The 22,600-nt window shown below is 28.1% G+C and overlaps 1 protein-coding gene across 1 annotated transcript; it reads right to left on the bottom strand.

Moving 5' to 3' along the window:
• Positions 1-91: 91 nt before the first annotated feature.
• On the bottom strand, positions 92-9,056 carry LOC136074256 (uncharacterized). Its single transcript, XM_065786561.1, has 3 exons — positions 8,904-9,056; positions 1,590-1,592; positions 92-1,147 (listed from the first exon to the last, which is right to left on the bottom strand). The coding sequence occupies exons 1-3, from the start codon at positions 9,054-9,056 to the stop codon at positions 92-94; spliced, it is 1,212 nt and encodes a 403-aa protein (XP_065642633.1).
• Positions 9,057-22,600: the final 13,544 nt, after the last annotated feature.

Below are 22,600 nucleotides of genomic sequence, written 5' to 3'. Positions count from 1 at the left end.
AGTTGTGTCAACTATAATAGAAAAAAAGGCAGATTCATTTATTTCGAATAATAATGTTTTTTCTAAATTTTGGCTTAAACATTGAATCACTTCATTTTGGACTAAGATATTTTATAGTGCCTTTAGGCTTATTGAGTACTTGTTTCATTGTATCGTCGTACTTTGACAGCAAATAAACATCAGACAAAAAATTGCCATTGTAAATTTCATCTGCCAACACTTCACTATGACCTCTAAATGCAAGTGAGTTTTTTGTTAACATTAAAGTGATGTTAAACAACCTTTCCAATACCATCTTCCAAAATGAAGCTTTATGACGAATTATTGTCTCTGTATCCTCATTAAGTGTCCTTTTTTGTTTCCAATGATCGTATACTTGACATGCTTCAATATGTTTTAGGCTATTAGCATGACTTTTTATTTTTTTACTCAGCCCTTTCCAGTCTCGAACTCCCGTACGCCATGGGTTATTTTTATCATTTGAAAATAACCAACATGGTTCACAATATGCTGAGTCCAGAATTTTGGAATAACAGAGCCAAAATCGCTGTGTTCGACCAAATTTATATGCACAATAATTTGTGGAAAAATGTCTAAAATTTTGTGAAGGATCTTTTTTAAATGGTCCTTTTGGTTTGCATCTTTCAGAGGAAATAATAAATCTTTTTGTGCTATCATCAAAAAATTTTCCTTTAAAATATCCCATATCTGTTGTTAATGTATTTAATTCCTGAAATATATTCGGTTCTGGATCTGTTTCTTCAACTTGCATTGCAGTGGTAAGATTGTTAGGACTTGCGAAAATATATGCATTACTTTTATAACGAGATTCATTATGATCTTTCGAAATTTCCTTGTGTTCTAAGTTAATTGAAACAGATAACATTTCTTCTTGTTGGGTTGCTTGAGAAGTACTAGTAACGACATTGATATTTTTATCTGCAACTTCTTCACTAGGTTTCTGTTCTACTGATGAAAAAAATAAGGATATCTTTTTATTGTTTTTACGTAATCTATCATTAGCCTCCTTTTTTAATTTCCTTTTTCTGGCTCCACTCATATAAGTTCTTTTTGAGTCCATGCTATTGAAAGAAAAAGTTTTATTAGAACAATTATATGTATTAACTATAGATATAAATATATGTGGCTAAATATTTTTGAATAAATAATAAACTTAAATTGTATTTATTATTTAGTTCGTATCTTGAGTCCGCCCTTTTAATTTTATATCAAATATGTACACATAATTTGTGTTTCTTTTTTAATTCGTACTATCCTCGTACTATAGCAAAACCTCGTGCGTTCTCAACACAAAAACATGGTTCTACCTGTATCGCGTTTATATACATTTTTTATTTAAAAATTCAAGATCTCAGTAATAAATTTATATAGGATATTTTAAATCGCTAGAATAAAATTGCAAGATTTTTTTAACAAGCAATTAAAAAATATTACCAATATTATAAATATAACTAATTTATTACCTACTAGCTAAACATTTTGATAACTCAACTTATTGTAATGAAAATTATAATTATATGACTTTTTTACTGCTTTGCATGAATGCATATAAATAGAAAAGCACTTACCTTCTGAATATAATTATATTTAATAATTTATGCTTAATTTTTCACTATAAAATCACCTGACTTTATCGACAAATACTAAAGTACTAAATTATATCAGCGGTATTTCTATAATAGACAACGTTACTATTCGCTAATGTTTACTAACATTCGATAGAAATTCTATAATGGATTTGCTATCGAAGTTAAATTCTGAAATAGAATTTCTATTGAAATTTAATTCTCCGATAAAACTTTTATTGAAACTAAATCTATTATGGGATTTCTATTGAAATTAAATTCTATAGTAGAATTTCTATTGAAATTAAATTCTATAATAGAATTTCTATTGAAATTAAATTCTATAATAGAATTTCTATTGAAATTAAATTCTATGATAGAGTTCCTATTGTTTAAAAATTATCTGTTTTTCATTTAAGAATACGTGAAAAATCTTCACGGGGCCCTCTAAGCTCCGGGGCCCCCCGCCTTGCAGGGCTGTGCTCCTCCTAGTTACGCCACTGATTTAAGCGTACCTACCAGTAAAATATTTTTTTTTCTATTTTTACACTTCCTTGTAGCAGCAGGCTATAAGATAGTTAATGTAGCAACACTTCCTTGTAGCTGCAGGCTATAAGGTAGTCTATGTATGTATAGAAACCAATAAATATTCCTTATGCTTATATTAAAAGCAAGCCTCCACACAAAAGCACAACAAGCCAAAAAAAAATAAAGTTATTTTTGACCGCTTAACAGTACAATTACCCTTCTTATTAACTGCCAAAACATGCAGTCGTGGTAAAAATGGGCATGTACCTTTTTTTGTTTATTAACTGTGGTAAGTCATTTATTAAAATTATTCAGCTAGTCAATGACTTATTTATTAAATTATTTATAAACCACAAATCTTTAGGGATTTGCAAAAACTAAAAAGTTGGTTTTGCAACTTTACAAGGGATAGTAATCGTTTTAGGAAACTATCCTATCCTCCTCATCTTTACATCATCCAAGCACCAATCTTCCCCATCTTTCCAGTCCTACTCCGAGTAGTTCTCTTACTACTGTTTCAAGTAGTTTAGATTATTCATCACTTGAGCACATAAGTAATTTATCACAAATAAATAATGATCCTTTATTTTCAGAACATTCTATTAAAAATAATCAGAATTGGCATGAATCAAGAGGAGAAATGAGCCCTTGAAAAGTTTGAAAACCAGATTTTCTTATTTAACTTCTCAGCTTGCTGTCAAATCCAGCATTCATTAAAAAACATTAGCAACAGTACGGAAAAAATTGAAAACCACGCCATACAAATTGAAAGTGCTGTGGCAAAGCATTACACGAAAAGAAAAAATTTCTAATTTTTTAAGAGCTATAGTTAGAGATCTTTATTAAAAGTTGGAAACATATTACTTCAGTAGGATAATACACAATTTTTAAGCTTAAAAAATAGGTTGTAAATCAAATCGAGATTCATTTTTTAAAATGACCTTGAACCAAATATTTTAGATCCAATAAAAAAAATGGGCTTGATAAATAAACATCTTATCAAAATGACTTCTGCTTGTCTTTTGGCAGAGGAAGGCGTCATAAGTCATAAATAAATTAAATTATTTCTCTTTTTTTATTAACCAGACTCTCAAGGAAGAGATAGTAAGTGCAAGGCTTCACAATATAGATATTGAAGAGTTTTTGGGAATGTTTCATGCAAATAAGGATAAAAAATAGAATCAAACTTTAAATTTCTAAGATAGTTCAGATCAATTATCTAGAGAAAATGCAGTTATGTGGTCTATTCACAAAGACCGCAAAAAGAGGATGATCAATTGAATGAAGAATAATGATATAAAAACAGAGATTTCAAAAAAGCATGCATGCAAACGCCAAAAAATTAGATGAAAACAACAAAAGAAAGTTAAAATGACAGTTGCATGAACTTTCTTACGACAAATTAAAGAGTTTATATACATTGTCTACCAAGCAACTTGATGACATAAATGTTGTAATGTCAGATTGAATTGTTCGGCAAAAACTTTGCCATGAATGGTACGATAGTGAGTGTGTCATGTATGATGGTAGAATAGAAAAACTTAAAAATACAAAACACAAAAAACAAAAGTTTACTCTGTTTCTTTATGGAATAAAGATGATACTGATACTGAAGCTGTTGACTACAACATGGAAAAGTTACAGCTCGTTGTTAATGTTGTAGCAGGAGAGTTGATCTTTTCTTAAAGTGTAATATGTAAAACATTATATTAATATTACTTGTAATGAAACTTTTAAAATAGATACCGCAAGTGATGAAACTTGCAAAACAGATAAAGCAAATGATGAAACTTGCATAAAGGTATCACAAGTGTTAAAGCTTGCAATAATAGTCATATCAAGTCAGGTATACCAGGTACTCTCGAGTCCTTAATACAAGGGAGGGGGAAACAAGCAAGGGGGGAAGGGGTTAGGAGTTTTAGTCTAGATCTAATAAACCTTTTTTTTAATATAAGAGGGTTTTAATAAAAGGAGGGGGGAAATTTTTTATCTTACAGTATAAGTATTTTTTATAAAAAGTTTCGGTTTATAAATATAAATTAATATTTTTTACAAAACACGCATAAAACTATTTAATTCTAGCATGGCTTTTTTAGTTGTTGTTGCTGATAACAAGAAAAAATTAATAAACAAGGGGTCTTAATAAGCTTGGGGCGGGTGGGAAAATTTTCCAAAAATTAAATAACGTCTCCCCCCCCCCCTCCTCCTTCATCCATCAATCATCGTAGCATTGCATCGCTTTTTGATTGAACCTTCATTTGCTAAACATTTTGAAAAAAAAGAACTTTGTACAAGTGTTGTGACTTGCAAATTTTTTGATATTGGCGGCTCTGGCATACTTTTACAAACTGTCTATCGTTACAAATAATTATTATAGTGTTCCATTTATGGAATTGATTATTTTAATTATTAACTAAAAGCCAAGACAGCTATTTAAACTTAGGGTATCGAAAATGTCTTAATACAGAACAAAATAAAATTTATTGTTACATTTTTTTTTATAGGATACAACACTGATTTTTTTTTAGTAATGAAATGAAATATATTTAATGAAATATCAAAAAATGAAATATACTAATTTATTTTGTTTGCTAAACAGCCAAACATCAAATTAAAAATAGTTAACAACATATCAAATTAAAAACATATCAAATAAATTAGTATATTTCATTTTTTGAAAAATGAAATATACTAATCAAAAAATGAAATATACAAATTTTTTCGACAAATTTAAAATTTGTTGTGGTCTTCAACTTTAACTACTAGATTATACCTGGTGCAAAAAGCCTAATTCAAGTTTTAAACTGTTAGCTCATTTTAAAATTATTATAAATGTGATTATGAAAAAAAAAAAAATTCTTTATTTTTTTTTAGTTAAAGAGGGGTGGGGGGTGGGGGGCACGCTCCACTCACAAGTCAATATGCACGCCACCAATAAATGAAATTTTTCTAAAACAATTTTTTAAATGTTTTTTATACTGTACACTTGTTTCACCTATTTTATTAAATATAGAAATATTTATTTTTAATTAAAAAATTAAACATTTTTGAAATTAGGGTGTGTTAAACCACACCACCATATCCACCACAAACTTTAATATACACCAATCATTGTTGTTGGTCTGGAATAAAATTGTAGCAACGTTTTGTATAAAAAAAAATTTCCATTCGCTGAAAAAAATAACACTCTTTATCGAAAGAAATTCGCCTATTTTTAGGATAGTGGTGGTTGTTTACCCACTCTAGACCCTAGTAAACGCTCAATATATGGACGCAGTTATAAATTTGTAGCCCATTGTTTAGCCTATCTTTTGATAGCAAGTTATAGGTATTTTGATAAGAAATGACAAAGTTATAACAATTTAAGTGAAGAGAAATTAAATTTTGACAACAATTTCTTCAACAAATCCATATATCAAAAGTTTACTACAATAAACCTCATAACTTTTTGTAGATTTGTTATATTTTAATAATACTTTTACCTTTAAAATACTGTTTTGAAGCCCTTTCTAATAATATATAACAATCTATTCTTAGGTCAATGTAAAATTTTTAATTTACATACCTATTATAACATTTTAAAGTTGTATCAAACATTGTGCTATACTAAGTATAATTAAAGCATTTTTGGAGGTATATGAGGAAGGCATATTTGGATTAACAATATTTCTAAGTATAGAGACAAAATCTTTTAATGCATGATTTAGATTGAAACAATAAAAAATATCATTATTACTTGCTTGCACAATCGTGTAATTAGAAGTTATATTAAAAACTATCGTTATACACAGTTGAACAATAAAATCAAAATTTGTTATCAAATTCAGTAGAAGAAGCAGTAGCAGAGGTTGCACGATTAAATATTCTATTGATATTTAAAGACATACTTTGAGACAGAAAACCACAGTAATCAATATATTTTCACTTTAATTTTTAAAAAAATTTGAAAACAAAGTTCGATGTAACAGAATAAAAGAAGGCATGTCAATTCAAGTTTCTGATTAAGTTACTTAACTTAAATGTTAGTTTAACCTTCACCAAAAAACTGTAATTATATATTTTTAATAATCGCAAAATTATGAAACCAAAATCCAGAAATGTTTTCCGGTTTTTAATTTTTTTTTCAACCGTTTCAGATAATTAATCGTGCATAAATTTTTTGGTTTTTTCGGTATTTTGGTTTTAATAGTTATATAAAGTAAGGGGTCGTCCACAAAGTACGGACGCTCATAGGGGGGAGGGGGAGGTCTTCAAAAAGCGTACGGAAACGTATGGAGGGTTTAACAATTGACCAGCTAATCAATAGAAAAGTTAAAATTCTGACTAAAGATCCTAGTTTGCCAACATAAAAAGATGAATTGGTAAAGGAAATAGAATTTCCTTCTATGCACACACATGCATGTGCGCCCGCAGGATTTTTTGATTTTCCAAATTGGACACTTTCACACATTGTGCAAACTCCAAACATAAGTATTTTTATACTTATGCCAAATGAGGAGGCTTTTCAAAAAATTTGGATGCGGATATCTGGAAAAAAAAAATCCCTAAAACGCTTGCCCATCTTGCCCAAACGTGAGGGTCTTAATGTGCTAAAATTTTTGACTTGACTATCTACAACTAAATTTAAATTTATTGACAGATTTTAAATTTCGTAAAAAAATTTTGTAAATAGCAAAAGTTATGACCATGCAAATTTTCAAACTACTTCATTTTACCAAACTTCTGTTCTTACATGGACACTTTAAAATGTTGTAACTTTGATTTAACATTAATTTTGTTAAAAACGTTTTAAAATAGTTTATTTAATGTAGTACTTTAGGAACAATACTTTTAGATGAATACCCCACAGCTAATATATTTGTTGAATACCTTAAGACTACTTTTGCCTAATACTGTAAGAGTTATACTTCATTACTATTACTTTTGTTTACTGCTTTATTGCCAATATTAATCCTTTATTACTAATATTACTTTTAGATTAACATGTTAATTAACTATTTGTTTCATATCAACGTCTTCGTTATACTAAGCTCAACTTAAAAAATTGTTAAATATGTCATACATTTAACAATTTTAGCACGTGGTTCACACAAATGTGCATACACTATGTACTCATTTTTATGAACCTCAAGTTGTTTAAATTGTAAATTCAATCGGAAATAGGAAGTTAAATTATAAAAAAAAATGCTACATAAACTGTTCAATATTTGAAATAAATTATTTCAATATTTGAAATAAATCATTTCAATTCTTAAAATAAATCGTTTAATATGTGTTGCTGCTAAAATTTAGATGCAATAATGCAATTATAGTCACAATCAGAAGTTTGGAATATTATATAAATAATCATGATTTGTGATAAGTTATTCATTTATTTTATCAAAATATGATATAATAACAGTAATTCACAAAAAGAATAACTATAAAACATTAAATATTCGCATATTAATTGAAATATTGAAATATATAAATAATATTGTAAATATTCGCATATTAATTGAACACATGGTATGATGTTCTTAAGCTTCCAAACAATTAAATGGTTAGTAATAGAGGGAATAAGCTTTCTTAAATATTCAGGAAACATAAGTTGAATGTATACTTAGATTCAACTTAATTTCTTTTTTTTTTTTAATTTAATTTTAATTTTTTTAAATTGAGCTACTTCTTAGTAGCCTAGCCCCAGTTCTGAGTTTTAGATTTGTTTTCTATATTAATGATCTCGCATAAGACTCTTTTTTTATGGGTTTGAGAATAAGGGTGTCGGAAAAACACATCCTCCCTAATTAAAGAGCATGTTTTATGATTAAAATAATTTTCTTGAAAACTAAAACCTAAACTTTTGTTAAGATTTGAGATTTTAAACTTACTTTGACATATAAAATGTCACAAGATCACACTGTTATCTGCTTGTTTTCGGGGGAAAAAAGATTTCAATAGCAATCCAAACATATGCCAGTTAAAATCTGCTTTAAAAAGAATTTTATTAAGAAACAAAATTTAGCAACTGTCTTACTTTTGACCAAAGATCTTCTGGGTCAATCTTTTTATTAAAATGGAGTGAAAGGAGAAAACCTCTTATCGAAAAGAATACAATTTTAAGTGAGGGTTTCGAATTACATTAAAGACCTTCCTAGTTGCTTCTTATCAGCGTTTTCTTCTGTTTATAAGGAAGCTAAACTTGGGTATATAGCAAGGTTTATCGTTAATGAACGCACTTCATAGTAAAATTATGTCTGACATGTCCAAATTGTTTGATTTCTCAACAGGGTTTATATTTTGCAGTTCACCGTGGAAAGGTTTTAAAACGTTTAAAAATCTGGGTATTTTAATATTTCCATCCTGTAATGTTTTAAAGATTGCTATAAAATATTTTTTATGTGAACACAAATGTGAGCACGTTTTTAAAGTTTTGGTGTGTGGGACAGATCCATACACACTGGAAATATCTTTGAGAAATAATCTTCGAATGTTGATGGTGCACTTCCAGTGGCGGATCTAGCTTTTTGGGGGCCCAGGGCTTAAAAATAGCAAGAGGCCCTAGCCCTACACGAATAAAGATTTTTAATTGATTATGCGATTAATTGATTTTTGGTTCATTATTTAAAATAAAATGAAAGACAATATTAAAGATTAATTGTTTTTATTATTATTATTCCTAATCACTAACAATCACAAATATCGTAAATATTTAAGCATAATAAATTCATAACAAAAACAAGTTATTTAATTTTAAGATTTTTAATGACGCAGTTTTCGAACCTTTATTAGGGCATATTCCTTTATAACCTCATCGTAGTTTAATGACTTTGTAATTTTATGTTCTATGGATAGAAGCATTAAATCAGCCAATCTGTCATCACTCATTGTATTTCTTTGCTTATTTTTAATATAGCTCATTCTGGAAAATGATCTTTCTGCTTCACAATTGGTTATAGGCATTGTAAGGAAAATTTTCATTACTGTGTACAAATTCGGAAAAGTATCGATAAGGTGTTTGTCATAAATTATTTATAAAATTTCAGTACAATTAATTTGGCTTTGCTCGTTAACTACAATTATGTTAATATATTCTTTAAAATGAATGCATTCGTTTTTCAGCGTGGCAAAATCTTCAATATCCTCTTTATAAAACTTACATGCATTCTGCATAGTGGATTCATCTATTATTTTTGTTTTCCTGTTTCCAATATCAAATAAGAATTTAAAATTCTCAGAATTTTCCTTGTATATTTTTTTTCTTTTTTGAAATTCATTTTGAAATTTGTCCAAAACGACATTTAAGATTTCAATTTTAAATTTGTTTTTCCCTGTTAAGTTGCTCCCACACCCTGTTGTACCGTCTGAGTATCTCAGTATTTTTTTTCATTTATCTTAATATTCCGAACTAAGGTAATTAGTCAAAGTTTTTGCCAATATCTCGTATTGGGTCGATTCGATGTCGATATTGTTTCTTTTTTCTTTAATGAATCCTTCAAGTGATGAAAGAAGAGCGGAAGCGTCTAACATATCTAGTCCGGCTGTCTGTAATTTTTTATTTACTTTATTAATTCTTTCCAGAATTTGCTCCCAAAAAATAACCAAAATTCCATTTTCCAATGAAGTCATTTTTGAAAATAATGTCTTCGCTTCTTCTCTTTGGTCCATTTTTTCTTTGTCATCGTTTGCAATTGATTTTAAAACCGTTAAAATTTCTTCATAATTATTTTTTAAAGCTTTAACAGCCTCATAATGGCTGCACCATCTGGTTTTGCCTAAATTTTTTAGGGTGTGCGTTTTCTCATTTAATTTTAAAGCGTCGGTAATTGCATTCCATTTTTTAGTAGAACTTGAAAAAAACACAAATAATTGCTGAATTGTACCGAAAAATATTATAACTTCATGCACAACTTTTGCGGCTTCTATCCCTATCAGATTTAAACTATGTGCTTCACACGGTGTATATACTGCCAGCTGATTTTCTCTCTGCAGTAGTGCCCTTAAGCCGTTATATTGGCCTGACATGTTGGCGGCATTGTCGTATGATTGGCCGCGACAATTTTTGATGGACAAATTATTTGTATCTAATATTGTTTTGACTACATTTAGTAGAGATTTTCCAGTATGTGAAGTGATTGGGGTAATTGTTAAAAATCGCTCGAATACATCACCTTGATAGCAATATCTTAGTATAATAGCGAGTTGATCAACATGCGCCACATCCGGGGTTGAATAAACAACAATCGAATAATATTTTGTCGAATTGACTTCCTCTATAATTGTTTTTGTTACTTTTTTCGCCATTAATGTAATAATTTCTTTATACACAGTTTTGGTTAGGTAAGAAACAGAGTGTTTTTTTCCTGAACATTTCTGTATGTGCTTTTTAAGAAACGGATCGAATTCAGCAATCAATTCCAAACAGCCCATAAAATTGCCATTATTTGGAACACTAAATGTTTCATTGTGACCACAAAATGCTAAACCTCGTTCACTCAAAAACTTAACAACAGCAACAACACGCTTCAAAATTTTATAAAATTTACCTGGTTCCTGCTCTAATTCTTGCATTAATTGTTTATCGATTGTATTTTTCCTTTCTTTTCGCGTTGTCCAATTTATAACGGCGTTCTTGTGCGGCGTTGAATTTTCGTGGAGTATGACATATTCCTCTCCATGTTTCCAATCAGAGAACCCTTTGGAAAATGCTTGTACGTTTATAGAAAATAATTTGCACATTAAACAATATATGTTTCCTGTGCTTTTCGAATAACATATCCAATTTCTTGACACTGGCTGTGCATTTTTAAGCCGTTTTTTAAATAGTTCTTCAGAAAAATATCGATTTTGTGTTTTTGAAATTCTGCACGAAGCTGCATAATCACGTTTATGGAAACCCTTATTTTGAAATGACGTATCTTTGGTTAAACAAAAATTAATGAAATTATATTCTTAATTTACTGTTAAATTTGATTTTACTTTAATATATATTGGCCAAATAGGATAACAGCCTAATTTATTGTGCTGGTTTGGCATTACCTGTATAAATATTTTACAATAAATAAATAAAAAAAATCATATGGTCAGCTGTACTCTAGAAATGGGTATAAAGGAATGATTATAGTTGCAGATGTATCCTAACACTTGCAGTTGTAGAAATACAGTTGCAGTTGCAGTTGCAATTTACAGTTGCTGTTGCAATTTGCAGTTGCAGTTGTAACTTGCAGTTGCAATTACAGTTGCATTTGCAGCTGCAGAAAATGAAGTTGCAGAAATACAGTTGCAACTGTACCCTTGAAATCACATAAAGGAATGATTGGATTTTAGAAATAGTCCAATAAGCTTGTTTTATTTAAAGGTTTAAAAAAAATATGCAATACTATTTTTATGATGTGTTAAAAAAGAAAATAACTCTTTTACAAAATAGTTCTTTCATTAATGAATATTCCATATAATCTTATATAACTGCTTTTATTTTAAAGTAATTGAAATTTTAAATTGAAGACCTCCATTAATAATAAAAAACATTACTCATTTTTCTATAAATAGTAAATAAAAAGTAAGATGTGACAAGACTGCGATACGAACTCGGACCTACGCCGCAGTATTGCTCGCATTGGCCTCTCGGCTAAACAAACTCTCGACTCAACGTGTAAAACAACTTTATTAAAGTAAATATTTGTTATAAATACACACATATATAAAGAGTCAATTTAGGAAAGGTGTTTGGGTGTGTGTGTGTGTGTGTATGTTTGTGTGTGTGTGTGAAGAGCTATTTGCTAGCCTCCTACACATAACCCTAATTAAGAGAGGGGGCTTAACGAATTCAGGGGACTATTTACAAATTTGGGGGAAGGGGGATCTGCAAAAAACGTTCAATAAAGTGATGATGGTAATGTATAACCAACTTTAAAAGTCGCACACTTTAATTTAAAAAATAACTTTTAATTTATACAATTTTTTTTAAATGTATAACCTACTTTAAAAGATGCACACTTTAATTTAAAAAACAACTTTAAATTTATTAAATTTTTTCTAAATTAAAAATTTTTTAAACTTTTTTTAAAAAAAAGGGGAAGGGTATTTTAAAAGCGTACATATTTTTGAAGGTATGTGTGTTGGGGGAGGGGGATACACTTAAAACTACGCATGTCAACAGTGAATATGTACTTTTGAGAAACCATCTCCTCCTCTTACTTATAAAAACAAACAATTAGAAATTTGCTCACACCTTTGCATATTAACGTACATACTTTATCGAAGGTCTCTAAATTCTGAGCAAAATATTAAAATTGTAAAGTTATTATAAACGACATTTGTAATATTTGTAATGATATAAAATAAATTAAAATAAATTTTTGCGAACTTATTAATAATTAATTCAGAAAATATATAAAAAAGAACAATAAGCTTATCAGGCTGGGGCCGTATTCTCATCGCTCCGTTAAGCTTAACGGAGCTTTTGTCTGAAATTTCATTACAATATTTCTGAGTAAAGAAATGACGAAAATTTATATAAACTCGTTAAAATAAAACTTATACCAAAATAAAACATTTATGTTTAAAAAATTATAATTTTAAATAAATTTTTTATTAATGTAATTTAAAAGAAATTTTCGACTAACGCTCCGTTAAGCTTAACGGAAAATGAGAATACGGCCCCAGAGCATTAAATAGCCTTGTTACAACTTCAAGAAATTTTTTGTTTAAATATCTAAGTAACTAAATATCAGTTTAGTTGATATATGTGAAAAAAAATTTTTTAAAACATTACAAAATAAATAAAAATATTCTAGTAAATTTTGATTGCAATTTTTTTTTTAAATCATATTGATATTTCATGTTTAATGGATTGATGTTATAATAATAATAAACCATTTGGCTTTATTAGTCAAAGAAATTAAATGATTGTGCTGCCTTAAAAACTTTAATTGGTTAATTTTAGTAATTAAGAAATCATTTTTAAAACATTCCATTTCGATATCAAAGCATCACGGAAATCATAAACCGTTAAAAATGTTTAACTATTTCCTAATTTACCAATTAATATACCACGTGTAACTAATTGGAAAATATGTGCAAAAATAATTATACTGTACTGGTATAAATAGGAAAGTGTTTTTGAAAACTACGCTGTTTGTGTGTACGTGTTCCGAAAGTAATACGTCTACTACGATATGAGAGAAAATTAAGTTGGTCGATGAAGAAGGTGCTGAACTTTTTTAAGGTGCTTTGATTTTTTGTTTTTCCTTTAGTCAAAAACTACTTTAAAAACTATTATGAAAAACATTTTTATTATTATAATGTTTATTAAACAAGTTACAATATTATTCCCTTTAAGTTGCAGGTTTATGCCTTGATAAAGGTTTAAAAAAATGTTGAATAAAAGTTTACAAGATGTATTTTCTGAACTTGGTAAAGCGATAGTTACAAAAGCTAAAAGTTTTAGAGCTATTAAAATGGCTCTAAAACTTTTAGCTTTTCGAACTGTCGATTATAAAGTAAGAACTTACACTTTTATATGAATTGTAAGTATAAACTATGCCATAACTTTTCATAAACTTCAGATTTCTAAAATTTTATTAACTTCAGTTACTACTAAGCCCTTCGTTTACCGTAAATGCCGATATACGTGTTGGGTATAGACGCGTACACTCAGGTAATGATGAGTTTAACAAGGTTGTGACTTTGTGTAACTTATTTAACTAAAAAATAATAATTAAAAAAGTTTATAAGTTTATATTTTATAAATATAAAATTTTTACATGTTATTGTGGAAAAGAAAATTCGTTTCATCAAAACGTTTCCCATCAAAAGTACATTAAAGTTTCTGAATGTTGACCAAAAATAGGATTTTAGGTTTATTTAATACAAATATTTTTACAAAATTTATTAAACTAAATAATTAAAAACTTGTTGTTTTATAATTGTTGTTAATTATGAAAGCCCTTTTTTGAACGAATATTCGCACAATAAAACTAAAAACAAATAAAATTTTATAAAGCCGTTTAATATAGACGATGTTATTATCCTATAGCTTTCCTAGAAAATCCATAAAATCGACAAATTATTATTCATTTATAATATAATATACAGTTTCACCACTGGCTTGGTCTGTTAGTGTTTGAGTATGTATATACTTTTTTAAATTAAGCGAACAAAGTGTCTACTTGCATGATCAGTGCAAAAAGAGGCTTCTCGGTTATTACAATTATTATTATTGGTCAGATATTATTAATGTCATTTTTCGAAATATGTCATTTTTCGAAAATTTGTTTAACAAAAACAGAGAATAAAAGTATAATTTTTAATTTTATTTATAATAAATATTTGCAAATATACGATAAAGTATATTTATTTGTATTTTTTTTTACTACTAATATCATTAATAGTATAAATAAGTTAATATAATAAATATAGTATTAATAATATAATAATAATAATATAAATATTTATTAAATATATCTATTTAGAATCAATTGATTCCAAATAAAATATTTAGGACATGCCGAAAAAATGTCTTCTCCTTATTTTGTCGGTCAATAATATGACTTCTGTCATCATAAACAACATCATTGGGTGTTAACCCCCAGATCTCGGATAAACATTTCTAATTAAATATTTATTATTAAATAAGCCAAATACCTCCTTTATATACTCTACACATTTCTTGTTTCCTAAAAATGAAAATAAATAGATAAAATATATTTTCAAGAAATCTAAAAATCCACATTTATCACTGATCAGCTAATCAGAATGTAACTCTTGAGGAAAAATAAATGCCTTTACAGAATCTCCGACAATGGCTGAAGTTATAACGAAATTACCCTTGACTGGAATTAATACCACTCCTCGTAAGATGTTTGACAACATCAGAAGTTATAATGTCGAAACTAAAAAATATGTACAATCAATATATAATACGTAGATTTTCAATAATTTTATAATTATTTGTTAATAACTTGGTCAGTTTTATTTCAAGAGATACAAATTTGATCAAGATTCGAAAGTTTAACTTTCTTCACTTCAGTAAACTCTGGCCTTAAAGTCACTAATATGCTGTCAAAACATTTTAAACAAACTTTAGTAGGAACTTGCTAACTGGGGGATAAGGGGGATTTTAGATTTCATTTTCGCTGACTTAAAATTTAAATATCCCTGATTTAGCAATGTAAATTTAACAAATTTAGCAATAATAAGGCAACACATAAAACTCACAGGAAATGCTTAAAAACTGTTTATTTTAAAAAGTTGAACAAAAAAAGTTCAGTAAAAAATGAAGTAAAAAGCAAATTGACTTTTTTAACATTTTGTTTTTTTTTTTTAGGCCAAGTTGCTGGCTACCCTATAACATATACCTTCAAATTGTTGAAATTGTTGAAAAACTTACATTAAATCTTACCCTGGATTCAGTCAGACTATTTGTACTGATTCCTTAAAAAAATTTTGCGAATTGTTATTATTACTTGTTAAATTAGTCATAATTGCAGATAAGACAATAATTAAATTTTAGAAAACTTTGAACTGTCAAAAATTTAAAAAGTAACATTGCATCTAATATAATTCATAAAACTAAATATTTTCACATAATTTTTCAATTATTTGTCTCTTATCTTGTTGATAATATTGTTGAAATCCTGTTGATATAAGTCACTTAATTATGATAAGTTAGACATTTTTAAAAAATCCAACATACCAAGAGCTTTGCCTTACTTAGACATTTTGCAAAGTCGGATTATGGATCTGTTCCCCTTCAGACTCTAAATTAATGGGATTCTACAGTATTTTAATAAGATTAAAAAAAGAAAAAATTTTATCTTTACATTTATTTAAATTTTCTGTTGTTATTAGTTGTTGCAATATTAAAAAAATTTTAATCAAAAATAGAAATAATGAAGAAGACCTTACCCTACTTTTTTTTTTCTTTCTTTCATACATTATTCTAGTTCGTATTTGAATGGTTGAGTACTTTGATAATTTATTATTAATTTCAATCCTTTCTTTTATTGCAGCATCAAGTATGGGACCTCCAGTGATCAGGTCACTGAAGGTCTCTCTATTATCTTTAAGGTCCTCAGCTTGAAATAATTTAATTCTTTTAGGTGTCAGGTTGGTCTAAAAAATGATTAAATAAGATTTTATTTAATAATTAAATTAGATTTTTTTATCAATAGAATCAATTTTAGGCTAAAGAATTTTTTGCTTTATATATTATTTCATAAAAGCAAAAGTAAAAATAAATAAACAAAAGTGAAAATAAATAAACAAAAGTGAAAATAAACCTAAATTGTGATTATTATTTAAATAAAAATTACTTTTATTGGTGGTGAAAGGCGTTTCATTTGTGGCGATTAAATGGTGATTCTGACTTTGTCAAACATCTTACGAGGAGTGGTATTAATTCCAGTCAACGGTAATTTTGTTATAACTTCAGCCATTGTCGGTTCTGTGGAAACATTTTTTTTCCTCAAGAGCTTCATTCTGATTAGGTTCAGTGAAAATTTGGGCTTTTTACTTTTAAAATAAGACTGCAAAGTACTAATGGCTCTTGCTGCATTAGCTCGATTATCTTGAGTGAAATAAAATTTTTTAGCTGTTTAATCAAAGTATGCCATAAGCCCAGCAACTTCCTGATAATTCCCCAATTTCTGCTCACATATACCTGTAGATGCAGATTTTCGTATTAAAGTAGAACAAATGCTACGCTTTTCAGGATTATAGTTACCTGCTTTTTCCACATGAATTGGACCTGCGTAATTACACGCAGAGTAAAGCGTAGCAATTACCAGACCTCATTTGTTTTCCAGACCTTAAAATAAAGATATTGTCAACTTTTCTATCTATTCGTACCTATTGTTTCGTATCTATTGTTTTATGTTTAAACACAAAAACTGTATAATTTCCATCTTCACTCAGTGCACCATTAAAAAACTCCTTAAGAGTTATGCTTGCAGCAACGCCGGCACGGTGAGCATGCCTGATCAACAAATCAAATATCAAATAGTCCCTCATTGTTGTGTATTGTTTCTGAGTGATATCTTGTTTAAATAAAGAAAATCTTTTAAAAAGTTTAACAGCATTTATAGCACCTTTTGATTCAAAATACTTCCACACCTCATCTGGTGTTATACGCGAATTATGATCTTGTTCTTGTCCTTTATAAAAACCTTGTCGGTCGGCTCTATTATAATTTTTTGTCCAAGTTGTTAGCATGTCCTTTATTTGATATTATTCAGTTGAATTTCATACAGACAATTGTAATGATGTTTTATCGTTTATTAAAAATCTATTAAAGTGTATTAATGAAAATAAATCTTTTTTTATAGTTCCAGCCTTTAAACCTTTCTCTTCAAGCTTGGCAATGTATACTTTTCTAATAGTGTCAATTTCAAAATAAATGGAAATATCTTGCGTAGCGCCAACAATTTAAAAAAATCAGTTTACATCAGATACTGTTGTATCAGCTGATATAGACTCTTTTTTATTATCTGGACCAATCAAAAAAATTTTGAACACGTCAAGTAGAATTTCTATGGTTTGATGTAGAGTTGTTGGAGAAAAATCCTTTGGAACAAATAGTTCATCCTCAGTGTCACTTGATTCATTTTCTGAATGAAAACAGTCACTGCTTGTTTTGTTAATATTCGATAATTTGCTCTTTCGCCTTTTCTTTTTCTGTCTTGTGATAGTTTTGCAAATGCCTCAAAAGGTTTAATGTTTTTCTTTTGCCTCAAAAGGTTTTTCTTTTGCAATTAACTATTATGCACTCATTTGAATTAGTTTTTCTAAAATAAAACTAAATGTGTTCTATTAAATAGAGAATTTTTTTAACTTTTGAAAAAAAAGAGGAAAGGGTTTTTTGAGAACGTACATATTTTAAGGGTATTTAAAATCCTTTGGAACAAATAGTTCATCCTTAGTGTCACTTGATTCATTTTCTGAATTAAAACAGTCACTGCTAGTTTTGTTAATATTCGATTCATCATTATATTTATACTCCTCGATATTGTCCGGATTTTTTGTTAACATTGATGTTGACAAAGTCAGATCGTTATCTTTTCAGTTTCTACTGTATGACATTGTGTTTTTGTTTCTTTAAATTTTTTTATAGAATTTTCATCAATTGATTTTAGGTTATGTGATTTTATTAAATGGATATCCATTATTTGAACAACTGCAAAACATGATGGCAAGGGGCATAGTTTTAGATAAGTTGAATTGCTCAACTTGAACTCTGTAATTTGCTCTTTCGCCTTTTCTTTTTCTGTCTTGTGATAGTTTTGCAAATGCCTCAAAAGGTTTAATGTTTTTCTTTTGCCTCAAAAGGTTTTTCTTTTGCAATTAACTATTATGCACTCATTTGAATTTGTTTTTTTAAAATAAAACTAAATGTGTTCTATTAAATAGAGAATTTTTTTAACTTTTAAAAAAAAAAAAAAAAAGGGTATTTTGAGAGCGTACATATTTTAAGGGTATTTAAAATCCTTTAGAACAAATAGTTCATCCTTAGTGTCACTTGATTCATTTTCTGAATTAAAACAGTCACTGCTTGTTTTGTTAATATTCGATTCATCATTATATTTATACTCCTCGATATTGTCTGATAGTGATAATTGTCGATAGTGTCCAGATTTTTTGTTAACATTGATGTTAACAAAGTCAGATCGTCATTAAAAAACTCCTTGAGAGTTATGCTTGCAGCAACGCCGGCACGGTGAGCATGCCTGATCAACAAATCAAATATCAAATAGTCCCTCATTGTTGTGTATTGTTTCTGAGTGATATCTTGTTTAAATAAAGAAAATCTTTTAAAAAGTTTAACAGCATTTATAGCACCTTTTGATTCAAAATACTTCCACACCTCATCTGGTGTTATACGCGAATTATGATCTTGTTCTTGTCCTTTATAAAAACCTTGTCGGTCGGCTCTATTATAACTTTTTGTCCAAGTTGTTAGCATGTCCTTTATTTGATATTATTCAGTTGAATATCATACAGACAATTGTAATGATGTTTTATCGTTTATTAAAAATCTACTAAAGTGTATTAATGAAAATAAATCTTTTTTTATAGTTCCAGCCTTTAAACCTTTCTCTTCAAGCTTGGCAATGTATACTTTTCTAATAGTGTCAATTTCAAAATAAATGGAAATATCTTGCGTAGCGCCAACAATTTAAAAAAATCAGTTTACATCAGATACTGTTGTATCAGCTGATATAGACTCTTTTTTATTATCTGGACCAATCAAAAAAATTTTAAACCCGTCAAGTAGAATTTCTATGGTTTGATGTAGAGTTGTTGGAGAAAAATCCTTTGGAACAAATAGTTCATCCTCAGTGTCACTTGATTCATTTTCTGAATGAAAACAGTCACTGCTTGTTTTGTTAATATTCGATTCATCATTATATTTATACTCCTCGATATTGTCCAGATTTTTTGTTAACATTGATGTTGACAAAGTCAGATCGTTATCTTTTCAGTTTCTACTGTATGACATTGTTTTTTTGTTTCTTTAAATTTATTTATAGAATTTTCATCAATTGATTTTAGGTTATGTGATTTTATTAAATGGATATCCATTATTTGAACAACTGCAAAACATGATGGCAAGGGGCATAGTTTATAATTAGTTGAATTGCTCAACTTGAACTTTGCAATTTGCTCTTTCGCCTTTTCTTTTTCTGTCTTGTGATAGTTTTGCAAATGCCTCAAAAGGTTTAATGTTTTTCTTTTGCCTCAAAAGGTTTTTCTTTTGCAATTAACTATTATGCACTCATTTGAATTTGTTTTTCTAAAATAAAAATAAATGTGTTCTATTAAATAGAGAATTTTTTTAACTTTTTCAAAAAAGAGAGGAAAGGGTATTTTGAGAACGTACATATTTTACGGGTATTTAAAATCCTTTGGAACAAATAGTTCATCCTTAGTGTCACTTGATTCATTTTCTGAATTAAAACAGTCACTGCTTGTTTTGTTAATATTCGATTCATCATTATATTTATACTCCTCGATATTGTCCAGATTTTTTGTTAACATTGATGTTGACAAAGTCAGATCGTTATCTTTTCAGTTTCTACTGTATGACATTGTTTTTTTGTTTCTTTAAATTTTTTTATAGAATTTTCATCAATTGATTTTAGGTTATGTGATTTTATTGAATGGATATCTATTATTTGAACAACTGCAAGACATGATGGCAAGGGGCATAGTTTTAGATTAGTTGAATTGCTCAACTTAAACTTTGTGATTTGCTCTTTCGCCTTTTCTCTTTCTGTCTTGTGATAGTTTTGCAAATGCCTCAAAAGGTTTAATGTTTTTCTTTTGCCTCAAAAGGTTTTTCTTTTGCAATTAACTATTATGCACTCATTTGAATTTGTTTTTCTAAAATAAAACTAAATGTGTTCTATTAAATAGAGAATTTTTTTAACTTTTGAAAAAAAAGAGGAAGGGGTTTTTTGAGAACGTACATATTTTAAGGGTATTTAAAATCCTTTGGAACAAATAGTTCATCCTTAGTGTCACTTGATTCATTTTCTGAATTAAAACAGTCACTGCTAGTTTTGTTAATATTCGATTCATCATTATATTTATACTCCTCGATATTGTCCGGATTTTTTGTTAACATTGATGTTGACAAAGTCAAATCGTTATCTTTAAAGTTTCTACAGTATGACATTGTGTTTTTGTTTCTTTAAATTTATTTATAGAATTTTCATCAATTGATTTTAGGTTATGTGATTTTATTAAATAGATATCCATTATTTGAACAACTGCAAAACATGATGGCAAGGGGCATAGTTTATAATTAGTTGAATTGCTCAACTTGAACTTTGCAATTTGCTCTTTCGCCTTTTCTTTTTCTGTCTTGTGATAGTTTTGCAAATGCCTCAAAGGGTTTAATGTTTTTCTTTTGCAATTAACTATTATGCACTCATTTGAATTTGTTTTTCTAAAATAAAACTAAATGTGTTCTATTAAATAGAGAATTTTTTTAACTTTTAAAAAAAAAAGAGGAAAGAATATTTTGAGAACGTACATATTTTAAGGGTATTTAAAATCCTTTGGAACAAATAGTTCATCCTTAGTGTCACTTGATTCATTTTCTGAATTAAAACAGTCATTGCTTGTTTTGTTAATATTCGATTCTTCATTATATTTATATTCCTCGATATTGTCCAGATTTTTTGTTAACATTGATGTTGACAAAGTCAGATTATTATCTTTTCAGTTTCTACTGTATGACATTGTTTTTTTGTTTCTTTAAATTTATTTATAGAATTTTCATCAATTGATTTTAGGTTATGTGATTTTATTTAATGGATATCCATTATTTGAACAACTGCAAAACATGATGGCAAGGGGCATAGTTTTAGATAAGTTGAATTGCTCAACTTGAACTTTGCAATTTGCTCTTTTGCCTTTTCTTTTTCTGTCTTGTGATAGTTTTGCAAATGCCTCAAAAGGTTTAATGTTTTTCTTTTGCCTCAAAAGGTTTTTCTTTTGCAATTAACTATTATGCACTCATTTGAATTTGTTTTTCTAAAATAAAACTAAATGTGTTCTATTAAATAGAGAATTTTTTTAACTTTTGAAAAAAAAGAGGAAGGGGTTTTTTGAGAACGTACATATTTTAAGGGTATTTAAAATCCTTTGGAACAAATAGTTCATCCTTAGTGTCACTTGATTCATTTTCTGAATTAAAACAGTCACTGCTAGTTTTGTTAATATTCGATTCATCATTATATTTATACTCCTCGATATTGTCCGGATTTTTTGTTAACATTGATGTTGACAAAGTCAGATCGTTATCTTTAAAGTTTCTACTGTATGACATTGTGTTTTTGTTTCTTTAAATTTATTTATAGAATTTTCATCAATTGATTTTAGGTTATGTGATTTTATTAAATAGATATCCATTATTTGAACAACTGCAAAACATGATGGCAAGGGGCATAGTTTATAATTAGTTGAATTGCTCAACTTGAACTTTGCAATTTGCTCTTTCGCCTTTTCTTTTTCTGTCTTGTGATAGTTTTGCAAATGCCTCAAAGGGTTTAATGTTTTTCTTTTGCAATTAACTATTATGCACTCATTTGAATTTGTTTTTCTAAAATAAAACTAAATGTGTTCTATTAAATAGAGAGTTTTTTTAACTTTTAAAAAAAAAAGAGGAAAGAATATTTTGAGAACGTACATATTTTAAGGGTATTTACAATCCTTTGGAACAAATAGTTCATCCTTAGTGTCACTTGATTCATTTTCTGAATTAAAACAGTCATTGCTTGTTTTGTTAATATTCGATTCTTCATTATATTTATATTCCTCGATATTGTCCAGATTTTTTGTTAACATTGATGTTGACAAAGTCAGATTATTATCTTTTCAGTTTCTACTGTATGACATTGTTTTTTTGTTTCTTTAAATTTATTTATAGAATTTTCATCAATTGATTTTAGGTTATGTGATTTTATTTAATGGATATCCATTATTTGAACAACTGCAAAACA

The sequence above is a fragment of the Hydra vulgaris genome, chromosome 01, assembly GCF_038396675.1.
Source record: "Hydra vulgaris chromosome 01, alternate assembly HydraT2T_AEP".
NCBI lineage: Eukaryota > Metazoa > Cnidaria > Hydrozoa > Anthoathecata > Hydridae > Hydra > Hydra vulgaris.
Note: the sequence above shows the minus strand (reverse complement) of the source record. Positions and strands in the feature narration are given on the sequence as shown.

Coding starts and splice junctions, on each gene's coding strand:
- LOC136074256 (XM_065786561.1), bottom strand. CDS start 9,056: ATGCCTATAACCAATTGTGAAGCAGAAAGATCATTTTCCAGAATGAGC.